This window comes from Bos mutus, chromosome 6 (assembly GCF_027580195.1).
Source record: "Bos mutus isolate GX-2022 chromosome 6, NWIPB_WYAK_1.1, whole genome shotgun sequence".
NCBI classification, from domain to species: domain Eukaryota; kingdom Metazoa; phylum Chordata; class Mammalia; order Artiodactyla; family Bovidae; genus Bos; species Bos mutus.
In genome coordinates, this window is record NC_091622.1 from 79,761,977 (window position 1) to 79,778,379 (window position 16,403).

The 16,403-nt window shown below is 34.7% G+C and overlaps 1 protein-coding gene across 1 annotated transcript in view; it reads right to left on the reverse strand.

Annotated features, from left to right (window-relative positions):
* Nucleotides 1-1,302: 1,302 nt before the first annotated feature.
* Nucleotides 1,303-16,403, reverse strand: part of TECRL (trans-2,3-enoyl-CoA reductase like) — a 142,671-nt gene continuing 127,570 nt past the window's right edge. Inside the window, exons 9-12 of the mRNA XM_070372954.1 lie at nucleotides 14,458-14,515; nucleotides 3,243-3,328; nucleotides 2,652-2,697; nucleotides 1,303-1,505 (exon numbers count right to left, since the gene is read on the reverse strand). Coding sequence (XP_070229055.1) covers nucleotides 1,378-1,505; nucleotides 2,652-2,697; nucleotides 3,243-3,328; nucleotides 14,458-14,515 — 318 coding nt within the window. The 3' untranslated portion in view covers nucleotides 1,303-1,377. The remainder of the gene's footprint in view (nucleotides 1,506-2,651; nucleotides 2,698-3,242; nucleotides 3,329-14,457; nucleotides 14,516-16,403) is intronic.

Below are 16,403 nucleotides of genomic sequence, written 5' to 3' on the forward strand. Positions count from 1 at the left end.
CTTCATAATCTTTACATTGACATAAAAATCACAATTATTGAAAATATACACACAAGAATTTTAGAATTTGAGAATGTAGTTGCATTTATAAGATTAAAGTAGTCACACATTTGGAAATACAGCAGCATATCTGAAGTAGAATATTACTGCAAATAATTGTGATTTCATGCTGTTTTGCTGAATGAATATTAGTGAATTAAAGTATGCTGTTATATTCTTTTGTGATATTTTAATAAGGTGCACTTGGGAGTGGTAAAGCTTTTGAATAGAGCATTTTGTTATGTCTTGAATAGTTGGTCACATATCTTAATAAGAAACACCTACAAAATGCATTTAGACCTACCTTTACCAAGGATATTTTGTCAAATATCTAAATATCTAAGAGGTTTAATAATAATATTTTGATATATGTATGTCTACCAATCCATCTATTTAGATACATTTATATCCAATAACTGGTAAGACTCTAGAAAAGACCCAATTTAAATATGAATAAAAATTTCCTTTAAACTTTTAACTAATATATATTTAATTTTATAACATAATTCATCTCTTTGTCAAAGTATATTTGCATGTTTACATGCACAATCTTAATACACTGGATTTGAGAAGACATAGAAATTTTAAAATGTGGAAATAAAGGAAAATATATTTCCACTCTTAATCTCAACATTCTAATGCACAATTTCCTCATCATCACATATTGTCCATTTGAAATATATCTATTTCTATATTCACATATAAATATGATATATATGTAAATATAAACATAAATATATTTCAGTATAGTATATTCAAATGTTTAATGAGTAATGTCTAGAAAATATTTTGAATGTTGTATTTCCAAAATGATATACAATGTATATTATGAATAACCAAGATGCATGGCAAATTATAAATATTTAACTTTTAATATAGGTAAAATTGAACTACTGACATAATAGTTTCAAGACATCTGAAATTTCTCAATGACATATTGAACAAAAAGAAAAAAACACTCTCAAAATAATATGTAAAATTCAAGTGTTTGAAATATTGCAATATTCACTTTATAGAATTCAAATATTTTAAATTGTCTTAAGCCAATAGTATTATAAAAGATTTAATGAAGTAAGAACATCTCATTCAAGTATCAGTCCCTTGCAAACGTACTGGATGCTATTTTCAATTAGCGATATCTATAATTTCAATTTTTCATTTGCTTCAAGTTTATTTCTCTAAATTCAGCTAAATTTTGCTCTTATATATTTTTACTCAAGCCAAAATACTATTGTTTGTGAATTTATGGAACAGAATAGACAATTATCCTTGGTCAAATTTCATTTATTGAGTTATTATACTGCTTTTCTGTAAATGAGATAAGATCACTTATTTTTCTTACAGTATGAATGGAATCATTGCTGATTTCCTATGCATATAAGAATTGAATTTCTTCAGATAAATCTTATGTTTCTTTTTTGCCCACAGAGACATCTGGATACTCATCAGAAGTGTAAAAATCCCAACTAGAAGAAAAAAATAAATAATTATTGTTTCTTTTTAATTTTTATTATGGACATAACAAGTTATGTTTGAAAAAATAGCTCTTAAAATATTTCCCAAGTGTCATATAGTTCTCTATCAATTTTCCTTATTTATATTGCCTAGCATCATATACATCCTATCAATATTGACTGGTTGAATAAACATAAAAATATAGAAATTGAAATAATTCTACATTTTTTACACCCCACTGCCACATAATACTTACAAAGAAGAAATTCTTAAAATCCCTCTGAATTTTTCAATAATAGTTTTTCATATGTATATACATGGCAAAACTAATACAATATTGTAAAGTTAAATTAAATAAAATTTTAAAAAAAGAAAAAAAATAAAACACTTCTTCTACACACATATATACATATAAGACAAATCACATAAATTCTAATCTACATTTTTGTACAGTGGAACAAGAATGAATGAAATGGAAATAATATATATCCCTTCTAATAAAATGAGTTTATTACAATTTAACTTCTTTGTGTGTTACAATGACCAGCATTCAAGATGACACATTCATGCCCCTAGCCTTCCCTTCTCAGATGGATGTGAACACTTGAAGACACAGTATGTACAAGTCTGTGTGCATACATGAGAGAGTTTAAAGTGAAGTGTGTTATTACCACTTCTTTTTAACAAAAACTTGTTGCTTAATAAAAATATTTGGACTACATTTTCTAGTTTGGATTAACCACATTTTGGCCTCCCTGGTGGCTCAGTCAGTAAAGAATCTGCCTACAATGTGGGAGACCTGGGTTTGATCCCTGGGTTAAGATGATCCCTTGGAGGAGGAAATGACAACCCACTCCAGTATTCTTGCCTTGAGAATCCCATAGACGGAGGAGCCTGGCGGGCTACAGTCCATAGGGTTGCAAAAGAGTCACACACACTGAGCGACTAAGCACAAGCACGCAACCACAATTATACAGATATGCATAGTAAACAATGTTTCAATATAATTTTATACTGATAAAAAATCCAAAATAAAAATAAAGGCAAAAAAATCCCATTGCAAACATGCCTAATTTCAGTACTATAGCAATTTGTTCTCAAAAACCACTTCTCCTAAAGGTGTATCTACTTCAATCATTAGTAAACCTAGGTCTTACCTGGCAATGTTTGAGTCATGATTGTGAAACTAATCCATGATCCAATCTGTTAGATTAAAACATAAATTGACAAATATTGATAGTCAATCTAGAAATTTGTTCACTTGTGAACAATTAAATAGGCATTGATTAGGTATTTTAAAAGCTTAAAACAGCGGAAAATTTTAAGTAGAAATATATTTTCCAAAGTTATAATTTCATTGTTAAATATGATAGTGATTAAAAAACTCATAAAACAGTATCATTTTCCTAGTAAAATGAAAGACATTATTCCAATTTTTTTTATACAATCCAGAGGCTTCTCAAGACATTTAACATGCTGTTTATAAAATTTTCTTTAAATATAGATAGATATATGCACAAATACTATTTATTCTGCAGGAAAAATTGTGAGTGAAATATTCTAATTTCCTATGCCTGTAACTTCAATTGAAATCTGTATTATAATCTATATTTCTGTCTATGTCTGTATTTACATACTAAACATACGTACATATCATGCATAATCTATAATACATGTAAGTACATAAACATATGTATTTAGTATATTATCAAATAAAGTTCAGTTATACACATGCATATATAACATACCTCATAGGTGTAGTTAGGACATGAAACCAGGAAAAACATCCATGTAAAGGGGTTATAATTTGGACTTGGAAAACAGGCATTATTTCCTTTTAAAAAGTAGAGTACAATATCAATGATGTTTCATATTTCAAATACAATCGCTTATTTATTATACAGTTCTAAATTCCCTACAACAACTATATATCATATGAAATCTCATCATATATTTGTAGAAACCTGTTTTACAAATTATTCAAAGGAGACCCAGTTTCAAATGTCATAAAATTTTGACTCAAAAAAATCCTTATAATTTTCTGACCATGTCTACAGCTATGTTGCAGTAAAATTACAGGATGCACCACAATAATCAATTCCTTAAATTTAAAAATTAAACAATATAAAAACATTATTTTTCTTTATCATAATAGTTCAGCAGTATTGCCTACTGAGATTTACATTATATTTTAATACCGCTAATGTGTTTTAACAATTGCTTGCCTCTTCTTATTTTCCTTCAGTGTCAAAGAATATATTTTTGGTTGAGATTATTAAATACCTCAAAACTCTCTTTCTGTTAAATTAGTAATGATCCAGAGGGAATTTCATAAGTATGTCATTTATATCAGAGAAATATGAAAATCTCTCATAAGAGGATTACAGTGTATATCAGAAGAGTTAATATTCAGAAAGTGAAAGTGAAGTCGCTCAGTCGTGTCTGACTCTTTGCGACCCCATGGACAGTAGCCTGCAACAGGCTCCTCCGTCCATGGGATTTTCTAGGCAAGAGTACTGGAGTGGGTTGCCATTTCCTTCTCCAGGGAATCTTCCTGACCCAGGGATCAAACCCAGGACTCTTGCATTGTAGACAGACACTCTGAGCCACCAAGGAAGTCTCATATTCAGAAGTACCACACAAATTATTTCTGCTCAGTAATCAGGATTGTTATTTACAACTCTCATTATACTTAGCATATTGTCCTTTATTTCAGTTACTTTTTGCCTTTCAAATTTTTCAAGAAATATTTTGTATAATAAATTCATAGTAATATCGAGTTGAACTTTGAGCTGTGACATTTGTAAAAGTAAATGTGAATTATAAAATTACTGTGTATTCATAGCAAGACTTAATTAGATAACAGATCAACTAATCTCTTTTATTTAAATGCTAAAGTCTTAATAAAATGATAATATGCTGCTTTCAAAACTGTAAGGATTGTTGAACTATCAAAGTGAAAATTAGGCAATGTGCAAATTTCATGCACTGCTTATTTCAAGATAAGGATAAATATATATGCCATTTAGTAGAACAGATTCTCTTGGTAACATTTATGTAAACACCTTTGTGTAACATTCATATATTTATCAAAAGAAAGATGATTGAGGAACCTATCCATGTTAACTGACTTTCAGAGGCAGAATGTGAACACAAGGTAATTTGGGTTAAAGCCAGTCTATGTCTGTTCAATTCCTGGAGGTAGTGGAATGATCAGGGTCCACAAATACACATTTCTTCCAGATATGGTTTGTAGATTAGATAACCAATGTGTCTTATGACACAGAAAAATATATGTATATAGATATTTTGTTCAGTGTGTTGTTTGCTATTAATTGTAATAATATGTAAGTTTAGATATTAGTACCATCCTAAAGATCAGTCCCAGGTGTTCATTGGAGGGCCTGATGTTGAAGCTGAAACTCCAATATTTTGGTCACCTGATGTGAAGAACTGACTCATTTGAAAAGACCCTGATTCTGGGAAAGATTGAGGGCAGGAGGAGAAGGGGACAACAGAGGATGAGATGGTTGGATGGCATCACCGACACAATGGACATGGGTTTGGGTGGACTCCAGGAGTTGGCGATGGACAGGGAGGCCTGGCGTGCTGTAGGTTCATGGGGTTGCAAAGAGTCAGACACAACTGAGCGACTGAACTGAACTGAACTGAATCTAATACTTACATTCCTATGAAATGTATCTCAGTGTATAGTTTCTATTTATAACTAATCTTTTATTATATTAAAAGTCTGAAGATTGTGTTACATTACAATGGTGCAGCTACCCAGATTCTTCCCCACGTATAAAGGGTTTATTCCACAGCTTCTGGATTTACTGTTGGCCGAAAGCCCTTAACTTTCAGCATCCTCTGTGAAGATAACCTGGATGAAGGGAGCAAACTCATGCAAGGTCACACTCACTTTTTGGTTTACCCTTATCCATTATTGGATCAATGTGGCAAATTGATTATTTAATTCAGAACAACACTGATTGTTCAGCCCAGCTTTAGAAGGCCCCTAGGTTCATCTGATACTCTCAATGAAACTGTCTTACTCTCAATTTCATACCCAGACATGATTTCTTTCTTTTCATCTATCAAATCACCCTAACACAACTCCTGAATGCAAATCTCTGTTTCAGTGTCTGTATCACAGAAAACTGAACCTACAGTATTTGCCACAAGGAATGGCACCCAAAGCAGATACTGGAATGGCATTTAAGAGTTGAATGACCTCCTGACCAGCCTGTGCTGTGTGCCCCATTGTTGATGGCAGGGGCCAAACAAAGAACTGCTGTTACAAGGTAGCCTTGCAAACATAAAACCTTTTATCCTGGTCTACTGGTATTTTATGCTGTTGAAAAGGATTGCTTTATTTGGTCCAATAGAATTTACTGGTGATGCTATCAATGTTCTTGGTAAAGATAGCTAAAACTGAAATGGTTAATTAGCACTTAAAAGCCAACTGTGAAAACTGGCAGGCCCCCTTGGTAGTAAATTGGATTGGCCAAAAAGTTCATTTAGATTTTCTATAAGATGTTATGGAAAACCAAAATTAACTTTTTGGCCAACCCAATATGAAGCAGCTCTAATCTGCAATGAGAGAAAAGAAGAGTAAGCGAAGACCAGCCCTGGGACTTACTTGCAAGAGTAATCAAGCACCAAAGAACACACAACTCTAATCCAAACCAGGTCTGTTAAGCTAAGTCATCATTCATAGAATACTAGGCAGTACGGATTTTTATGAACTGCTTGAGCTTGTAGAAGTAGGCTGCTCTTCCCTGTTCAAAATTAGCGCACTCCCTTAGGGGAGCTAGTGATGCAATCTATAATGCATCTGACTACAAATCAGAAAAATTAACACAGTTCCTTCCTTAAAATTAATACAGAGGCTACTAAATTGCAATAAAATCCCTATCTTCCTCAACCCTCTCTTAACCTGTATGCTATAGTGTGACAGTACTAAATAACGTACCAGAGGTTATTGTGACCAAATAAGAGGAAGAAAAAGGTTATTCCCCAAGAGTGCTACAGAACCCAGCCAGTGTGAACTAGCACATTATAGGAGAATTTAGCTGTAATTGGATTCTGTTGATGCTGGATAACAGAGAAAGTGAAGTCGCTCAGTCTTGTCCAACTCTTTGAGACCCCATGGACTGTAGCCTGCCAGACTCCTCTGTCCATGGGGTTTTCCAAGCAGGAATACTGGAGTGGATTGCCATTTCCTTCTCCAGGAGATCTTCCTGACCTAAGATGGAACCTTGGTCTCCCGCATTGTAGGAGGCAAGATATAAAAGTGGATAAGGGGTTTCTGTTATTGGAACACTCTTATGGGATACAGGCATTCAGTTCAGTCGCTCAGTTATGTCTGACTCTTTGCGACCCCATGGACTGCAGCACGCTTGACTTCCCTGTCCATCACCAACTCCTGGAGCCTACTCAAACTCATGTCCATTGAGTTGGTGATGCCATGCAACCATCTCATCCTCTGTTGTCCCCTTCTCCTCCCACAATCAATCTTTCCCAACATCAGGGTCTTTTCAAATGAGTCAGTTATTCACATCCGGTGGCCAAAGCATTGGAGTTTCAGCTTCCATGTCAGTCCTTCCAATGAATATTCAGGATTGATTTCTTTTAGGATGGACTGGTTGGATCTCCTTCGTGTCCAAGGCACTCTCAAGAGTCTTCTCCAACACCACAGTTAAAAAGCATCTATTCTTCAGTGCTCATTTTTCTTTATAGTCCAACTCTCACATCCATACATGACTACTGGAAAAAACATAGCTTTGACTAGACAAACCTTTGTTGGCAAAGTAATGTCTCTGCTTTTTAATATGCTATCTAATTGGTCATAGCTTTTCTTCCAAGGATCTAATGTTCTGCTAAGCTAGTACAAACACATTAACATACACCTGAAGCATGAACAAAGCAACAGTCCTCAGTAAATGAGGGGAAAAAAGTGTTGTGATTTCACTGGCAAACAGAAAAAACGTGTTGCATTGCTTAGAAAAGTGAAAGTCCTTGGGTGGATAGTCTAAATAAGGCCAAAAGGGAAGTTCCATTTCCATGGGAGGGAAAAAAATGTTCCCCATTTTTCGTATTCCCATAGTATTCCCCATGTTTCATTGGAAAACCTAGAGGACACACCATTTTCCAAAGCTATAAGAAAGGTGTTAGTGCAAGGGCATCACCATTACTAAGATCAAGGTTGGCTTTCTGACATCCCAGACTGAATTTAAGTGATGTCATCTTAGAATGGGATGACTTGTAGTAATTGGGATTAAAAGATTCTTCCCCATCTCCCAAATCGAATCCATTTCTATTTGTGGCACTTCTTATAAGCCAAAATGAATGGGAAGTTCAGAAGTTACTTGATCCACAGAAAGCAAGGCTGGTTATAAGAACACAGTGTTCTGAAAGGTTAGAATTGATGGATACCACAAAATGAATGTCTTAATTTAGACAAAATAAATTGAGGTGAATAATCCAGAGACATGAGGAAGTTAGTTCAATACAAAGTTCCCTATTTCTTTCCCAGGTTTTAGACTGAAAGGAGTTGCAAGACACTAAACTCATTGATGAAATAACAGTCTGGGACCTCAAGGAGAAAGACTGCAACATGGAAACAACTGTAGATATATAAGCATTCTCATAATCATTCATTAAAATAACTTCACTAAATGATATACTGGCATCTGTTCATGGAACTGTGTACTAGTGAGAATAGACTATCCTACATTTTAAAGACTGCTACAAGCTCAACATTCAGAAAACTAAGATCATGGCATTCAGTCCTGTCACTTCATGGCAAATAGATGGGAAAACAGTGGAATCAGTGGCTGACTTTATTTTTCTGGGCTCCAAAATCATTGCAGATGGTGATTGTAGCCATGAAATTAAAAGACACTTACTCCTTGGAAGGAAAGTTATGACCAACCTAGATAGCATATTAAAAAGCAGAGACATTACTTTATAAACAAAGGTCTGTCTAGTCAAGGCTGTGCTTTTTCCAGTGGTCATGTATGGATGTGAGAGTTGGACTGTGAAGAAAGCTGAGTGCCAAAGAATTGATGCTTTTGAACTGTGGTGTTGGAGAAGACTCTTGAGAATCCCTTGGACTGAAAGAAGACCCAACTAGTCCATACTAAAGGAGATGAGCCCTGGGTGTTATTGGAAGGACTGATGTTGAAGCTGAAACTCCAGTACTTTGCCCACCAGATGCGAAGAGCTGACTCATTTGGAAAGACCCTGATATTGGGTAAGATTGAGGGCAGGAGGAGAAGGGGATGAGAGGATGAGATGGTTGGATGGCATCATCGACTCAAGGGACATGAGTTTGGGTAAACTCCAGGAGTTGGTGATAGACAGGGAGGCCTGAAGTGCTGTGGTTCACAAGGTTGCAAAGAATCGAACATGACTGAGTGGCTGAACTGACAACCTGATGGCTCAATGGTTATATAATCTTCCTGCCATTGTAGGGGATATGGGTTTCATCTCTGGGTTGGAAAGATCCTCTAGAGAAGGAAATGGTAACCACTCCAGTATTTTTCCCTGGGGAATCCCATAGTCAGAGGGGTCTGGTGGGCTACAGTACATAGATTGCAAAGAATCAGACATGACTTAGTGACTAAACAGCAACAATAATCATAGTCTACTTCATAGGGCTCATTTCTCAGGCAGTGAATGAATAATTGGAATATATATAGTTTGTAGTTTGTATATCCACATTGTGCATTGATTTCTTGAGCTTTAGGGCAAGAGCTATGTCCATGGGGAAAACCAAGTGGACGTGTCTGCAATTGTACTCATTCTTTGGTAAATATAAACAATCTGCTTCCCAATGGGTGATTAGTGCTACACTGAAGATCCAAAGTCTGCTTGGATTGTATTATTCATTATATCATCATTTAAGTCACTTTGCAAGCTCTGCAGAAGCCAGATATATTTTGGAGGGTGACAGTGGAGTCCTGCAGACTTATATTATCCAACATTGCAATTGATGCACGCATGTTCAGTAGCTAAGTCATATTACTGCCAGGTTTTTTCTTGTTTTTGTTTTTGTTTTTTTTTTTTCCCTTGGTTCTTGTGTCCTTGTAGCAAAGAATTAGACTGACAGACTAGTTACAACTCAAGCAGGCAGGATTTATTAAGCAGGCAGTATTCACTGGAGGTTCTTGCCTCATCATAGCAAAGAATTGTAAGGCACACTAGTTAGAGCTCAAACAGGCAATATTTGTTAAGAAGGAGGCATGCTGTACAATCTCAAGACAGGAGAGTGGACCAACTCCTGGAGGAGTGTTCTCGACTCCTTTTGGCTTCCCTTTTTATACTTTTTGTCTCTTCCACTTGGTGGTTCCTAGGGCTTGACTGGCTATTCCCCAAGCAAATTAGGGCTTTTACTGGTAACCAGTCAGGGAAGGGAAGGTAAATAGAGTGTTCAAGGCCAACCCGGGAAAGAAGCCTGTTTGGGTGTGTTTTCAGGCCTGAGGTTCTCACTGTGGCTGTGGTTTTTCTTGGGCTTTTTCTCTTTCTTTCTTTGTCCATTTCATTTTTTTTTTTAATTTCTTTGTTACCTTCAAGGGCTTTTTAAACTGCTGCTTATTCTGAGTGCCATTTTGAACTCTTTTTTTCTACTCTAACTACCTAATACTACTAAGGTAGATTATTAACCCAGCCTTGGGTCTATGGATATAGACTGAATTTTTAAAAAATGTGTTTTTCCATCTCTATAACAAAGGGAGGTCAGAATAGTTTACTTTCCTTTAAAATGAGCAATAGCACAGAATTTCAGTTTTTGTTGTTGTTTTTTCTAGAATTATTACTCCCACCCTTTACCATAAAACAGTCCAAGAAGGCTCAGGCTGGGCATCTCATTGAAAATCACTGTATCAATAACATTATGCTATTCATACTGAATGAGTAAGTGGCTAGTATGTTGATGGCCTTTTTAAGACATTTGTGGTCCACAGAAAACATGGGGGTTGCTAATAAACACTACAAAGATTTAGGGACCAAATGATTGTGGGGCATCCTCTCCAAAACAGAGAAAATATAGTGCAGCGTGTACCTCCTATCATTAAGAAGGAAGCAAATTGTCTTACAGGGCTTTTCCAGTTTGGCAGGTAGCATGCATATTACACACCAAGGAAATCTTTGAACTGTATACCATGGAGCACAAAAGCTATGAAAATTTAGTAGGGTTCAAGGTAGAAAATTGCAGCTGTTTCAAGTTTTATTGTAAGCACTCCTGCCCTTGGACTTATAATCAGATAGATTCTACATATTAAACTTATCAGTGATGGAAAAAGTTAAGGTGTGGAACTTATGTATAACCTGCTGGTATATAATGATGTAAAAAGATGATATTTTGCCTCTAGCATTTGGACATCTCATGATATTCCCTCAACCCAAGAACAAGGGCCATACCCATGTCCTGATAAGATCCCTTCAGGTGAGTGTCCACATCATGCTATATATAATCCTTGAAATGTTAATTGTGCCAGTTGATGGTGGAAGGAATCTAGAAGTCTGTGAAGAAGAAAACTGGTGCAAATCAGTTGTTAGACGAAGGCCATGTGCAGCAGTGAAGGCTGTGTAATTTCCCACTAATGTCTCTCTTTTAAATTTCTACTGGTAGCAGAAAGCTTTTGAGTAGTATACCCTCTGAAAGGATGGCCTTGACAAAAGAAAGCTGCCTTATCCAAGATAATTTCCTCATTCTCAGGGAGCCCCAAATCCAATCTAAATCTTTTCTAGTCATTCCAGCTTAGGCTAATTCAGAATGATTGCCCTAGTTTCAGATAACCCAACAAAAATGGCTGAGACCATCCTCGAGATAGCTTCAGAGCTCAGTTTCCTACTTGGCCTAAATTTGTCTCTCTCTCTCTCTCTCTTTTTTTTTTTTTTTCCAGTACTTTGTAATAAGATTTTAAAGGCTTGTTCTATATGAAATTGTTATTTCCTGGGGAACACATTTTGTAGATCTTGCTTAAACAGTCAGTAAGAGATAGTCCCCATCCATTATTCATGCCTACAGCATATCTAAGATATAGAGATATTAGTATAACTTCCAATGAATGCATAAGTAGGGTAATAAAATCTGGAAGCAACAGAGACTCAATTAGACCTGACACAGGAACTGAGAGTTGGATAAAAATTTTATGTAAGGAAAAATAATGCAGTGTGTGTGTGTGTAGATGTCTGTATTTTATGATCAGAAGAGATTTTACTCTCAGAAGAGGTCTGAGACTTGATATTATTGGAACACTAAATATAGAGAAAGGACATGCAATGACTTGAAAGTAATGAGTCCAGAGGTTCTCATCTTAGAAGACACTGCTTCCAAGAAAGGAGATAATGCTTGAAGGCTTAGAGGGGAAAGAAAGAAGGATACATTTCCAGGAATTAAGAAATTTAGAAAACAAAAGAGTATATGGAGAATCAAAAGACATAATGAAACATTTCATGTCCTCCAGAGCACACTTTATCCTTTAGAGACTTCACTTCATCACCACATCTGTGAAAACATTTGTTATTTCTGTTCAAGGACAATCCATACCCTTACAATGAACAGAATTTGATCAATATTCACATAAAGCTTTTATTTGAATAAAATGTAAAGCAAGAATTTTCCCCAAGTGATAAAATGAATCCTCTCCAAAACAAAAGAGAAAAATTTTAACATACAGAAGCATTTGCAGATAACAGAGAATGTAGCTGTGAGGAAATCCCAGAACTCAAAAAAGATATGTATATAACAGGAAGGAAAAAGAGTTGATTGTTTTCAAGAATTAAATTGTAGAAAAAGAAAAAAAAAGTAATATGAGTGGAACATATTTCAGTTTGCATAAGGGTGGAATGATCAATAGAATAGTGGATATTTAGTAGATGAACAAAAACAGTAAAAACAACAAAAAAAGAATGAACAAAAAGCTAAATATTGAAAGTGATAGAAATATAAAATAGAAGCAGATGTAACATGTTCACCCCACCATCTTCTCACCATCCACAATGTAACAAATCAAATTTAAACTATAATGCAAGAATAATAATACAAGAAAACTTTCTAGAACTTAAACAAGACATGAGTCAACCAACTAAAAGACTACATCATGTCTCTGGGAAAACTGGGCTTCCTGGTGGCTCAGATGGTGCTGAATCTGCCTGCAATATGAGAGAAACAGGTTTTATCCCTGGGATGGGAAGATTCCTTTGGAGAAAGAAATAAATGGCTACCTCCTCCACTATTCTTTCCTGGAGAATTCCATGGACAAAGGAACCTGGTGGGCTACACTCCATGGGATCATACAGAGTCAGACATGATCTGGAATTATCAGCTCTAAGATACATCCTACGAAATTCAGTACAAAATTAATATACTTTAGTAATAATGAAAAGTGTTCTGAGTCTCAAGGCAAAAGACCAAGCCAATTAACCAAGAAGAGATTGCATTGGCTTCTGACTTGGCAAGAGCAACATACAAAGCAAATTAAAGAGTGGAGTAAAGAAACACACACACAAGTCTTCCTTACATGAACTTTTTCAGAGTTTGAGAATATGATGATTTAAAATTTTCAAATAATGACAGCATATTCCAGGTGAAGAATCTTGAGCAAGTCACCTTGTTAGAGCCTCAGAGTAAAGAATAAACTTTTTGATGGTCATAGGCTTGTTAATGTTGATATTTTTTATAAAATTGCATTGTGATCTGCTTCTATGCTTAAAAAAAAAATCAGACCATCAAAAGTTTTTCATCTGGACTTCACATACGTCAAAAGAAAAACCAGTAGATCTATGTATTTGGGTCAAATGAAAATAGTATTTAACCTCTTTGTTAAATGTAGGCTTTACTTCAGTACAAATGCAGACAACAAACCATAATAGTATTTGCATTATTATGTTAAATTTTTTTCTGCAAGAGAAAGTACAGATAGTTTCAAGTCATATTCAGTTGTTTTATATATCCAAATGTATAATTTGCTGTCATAAACTCAATCAAAAAGTTAGTTATTAAAATATGTGAATATTATAATAAAACAGTTATGTTATTATATATAGCTTTTTATATGTTCATAGATAGTCTAATATAAATTTTCTTTGTAATTTTATGAATTACATGAAAAAATATTCTGGAACATATTTCATATATCTACTTCTCCAGCCTGCTAGAAACTTTCAAGAAAATGTTATGAATTTCAGGTCAATGTTAAAACAAACTTGAAGACACAAACACACTTGCAAATATAATGAAAACATGAAACCCAATTTTGTTCATCACTGCTATTTGAAATTACAATTAAATTATGTACAATGTAAAATAAGTCATTGTGCTATAATTGAGCCTGAATGAGAGTATTGATTTACCAAAAATACCTTTAAATTATATAGACACTCTGTGTGTTCAATCACTCAGTCATGTCCAACTGTTTATGACCCCCATGGACTGTAGCCCACCTGGTTTCTCTGTCCATGGAACTTTCTAGGCACTGTAAATATTTTCAAATCTTTTAGCAAAATACTAAATTCAGTGTTCTCTCAGGTATTGCTATTCGACTGCCACTAAATTTGTCAAAGAAGATTCACTTTTATTAAAAAAGCTTATGAATTTTTTTTCAATCATGTTGGATTGTAACAGTTATTGTGCAAACCAGATTAAGATTGAAAGTTAAGCTAAGAAATTTGGATAATCATCAATGGATTTCACACTTCTTTACATCTTAATCATGTTTTTTTTAAATATGCTTAAAGAAAGTATGTGTGTGTATGTGTGTGTGTGCATGTGTACACGTACACTTCATTTTAGAGAAACCATAATTAGGAACTATAATTTAGTTCAAATATTTTGAAAAATTAGACATAATAAAACAAGAATTGGGAGCACAAACCTTAAATGTTTCCAACCATTGTTTTAAAAAATAATAATTAGCATAATTCACTTTGGAGAAGATTTAAAAAGTGACTAACCTGTGTGACTGGGATGAGACAACACTACATTGATGAAATGATTTCCAGCTTCACAAATCTGCAAAACATTTCAACATTTTGGTGTCATATACTTGGGTCTCTTTTAAAAATATATTTTTAAATATTCAAATATCCATTTAATATATTCTAAAGACCCAAAAGTATACTATAAGTGTAAGAAGAAGAGATATTGTATTATAACAGTGAAAGAAGCTGTTGTAGACATATATAGAATCAAAAGAATGAGTCACATTGAGGTAGAGATTTTGAAGATATCCTCAACCCCATTAGATAGCTATGTTCAGATTGCCTTGTTAATCAGGTCCTGTTGATTATCTGTTCTTTATTTGATACAATGGGCATATTTTTACAGCACTAATAGACAGGTCTTATCACTGAAGATAGATTTGGCATAGGTTTATGTATTCCAAGTTTACTAACACAGTAGCAACCCTTCCACTTCAAGGATAGTAGTATGGTTCCCAGCTGGTCTCAGCTCAGTTTAGAAAACCTAGTATAAGCAATACTTCCCCACACAGGCACTTGTTGTCTGTCTGTCACCTGATCCTTTAGTCATGTACACTTCACTAGTTGTTCCTGTTTAGCCCGCTACAGTGGAAACAGTGACAAGAGCATGGTGATTGCAGCCATGAATTAAAAGACGTTTACTCCTTGGAAGGAAAGATATGACCAACCTAGATAGCATATTCAAAAGCAAAGATATTATTTTGCCAACAAAGGTCCGTCTAGTCAAGGCTATGGTTTTTTCAGTGGTCATGTTTGCATGTGAGAGTTGGACTGTAAAGAAAGCTGAGCGCCAAAGAATTGTTGCTTTTGAACTGTGGTGTTGAAGAAGAGTCTTGAGAGTCCCTTGGACTGCAAAGAGATCCAACCAGTCCATCCTAAAGGATATCGGTCCTGGGTATTCATTGGAAAAACTGATGCTAAAGCTGAAATTCCAGTACTTTGGCCACCTCGTGCAAAGAGTTGACTCATTGGAAAAGGCCCTGATGCTGGGAGGGATTGGGGGCAGGAGGAGAAGGGGACGGCAGAGGATGAGATGGCTGGATGGCATCACTGACTCGATGGACATGAGTTTGAGTGAACTCTGGGAGTTGGTGATGGACAGGGAGGCCTGGCATGCTGCGATTCATGGGGTCGCAAAGAGTCAGACATGACTGAGCGACTGAACTGAACTGAACTGATGACCTGCTAAGAAGTTTAACTGTTAATATCTCCTGGGTTAAAGATGTTTGAATTTGCAACATGTATCCTCTGAAGATAATCCCTTTGTCTGTCATATACATTTGACATAATTTATGCAAAGTATGTAGTCAAGATATAAGTATTATGTTATTTATAGTAGGTTATGTTATCCAAAATTTTTGTTGTTTAGAGTATCCAACTTTTCATATTACTGTACCCCATAAATTGCACACTCTTTTAACTCAGTGGCTTTAATGCTAAAATCTTTTGCAATATATCTGATATTTTTTTCTTTTCAACAATTTCTGAATGCATTTCTTCACATATACTAATAGTCATATAGATTTTATTTTCTGGGTGACTTTAACATAACTGGCATATAATTCTACTCTGTAAATTTTAGGAAAGAAATAAATTGAAAGTGAAAACAAGACTCCATTTATCGTCACCTAGAACTTTGTACAAAAAGTCATTTGGAATAATCATCTTCAATAGATTAATTCTCATAGAAGAATAATATTAGCAAATATATCAAATGTATTAAAATATTTGAAGAGTTAGAATATCATGATTGTTAGCAATCATATTTGTGCATAAAATAATTATAGAAAAGACTTCTAGTTTTTTATTTTACCACTAGAAAGACAAAGCTAAAAATTGAATTTTCAGATTATTATTTTATATTTGAAATGATTTACACATTAATGTGATTAAGCTTGTAGGCTTTATGCTAGATGGAC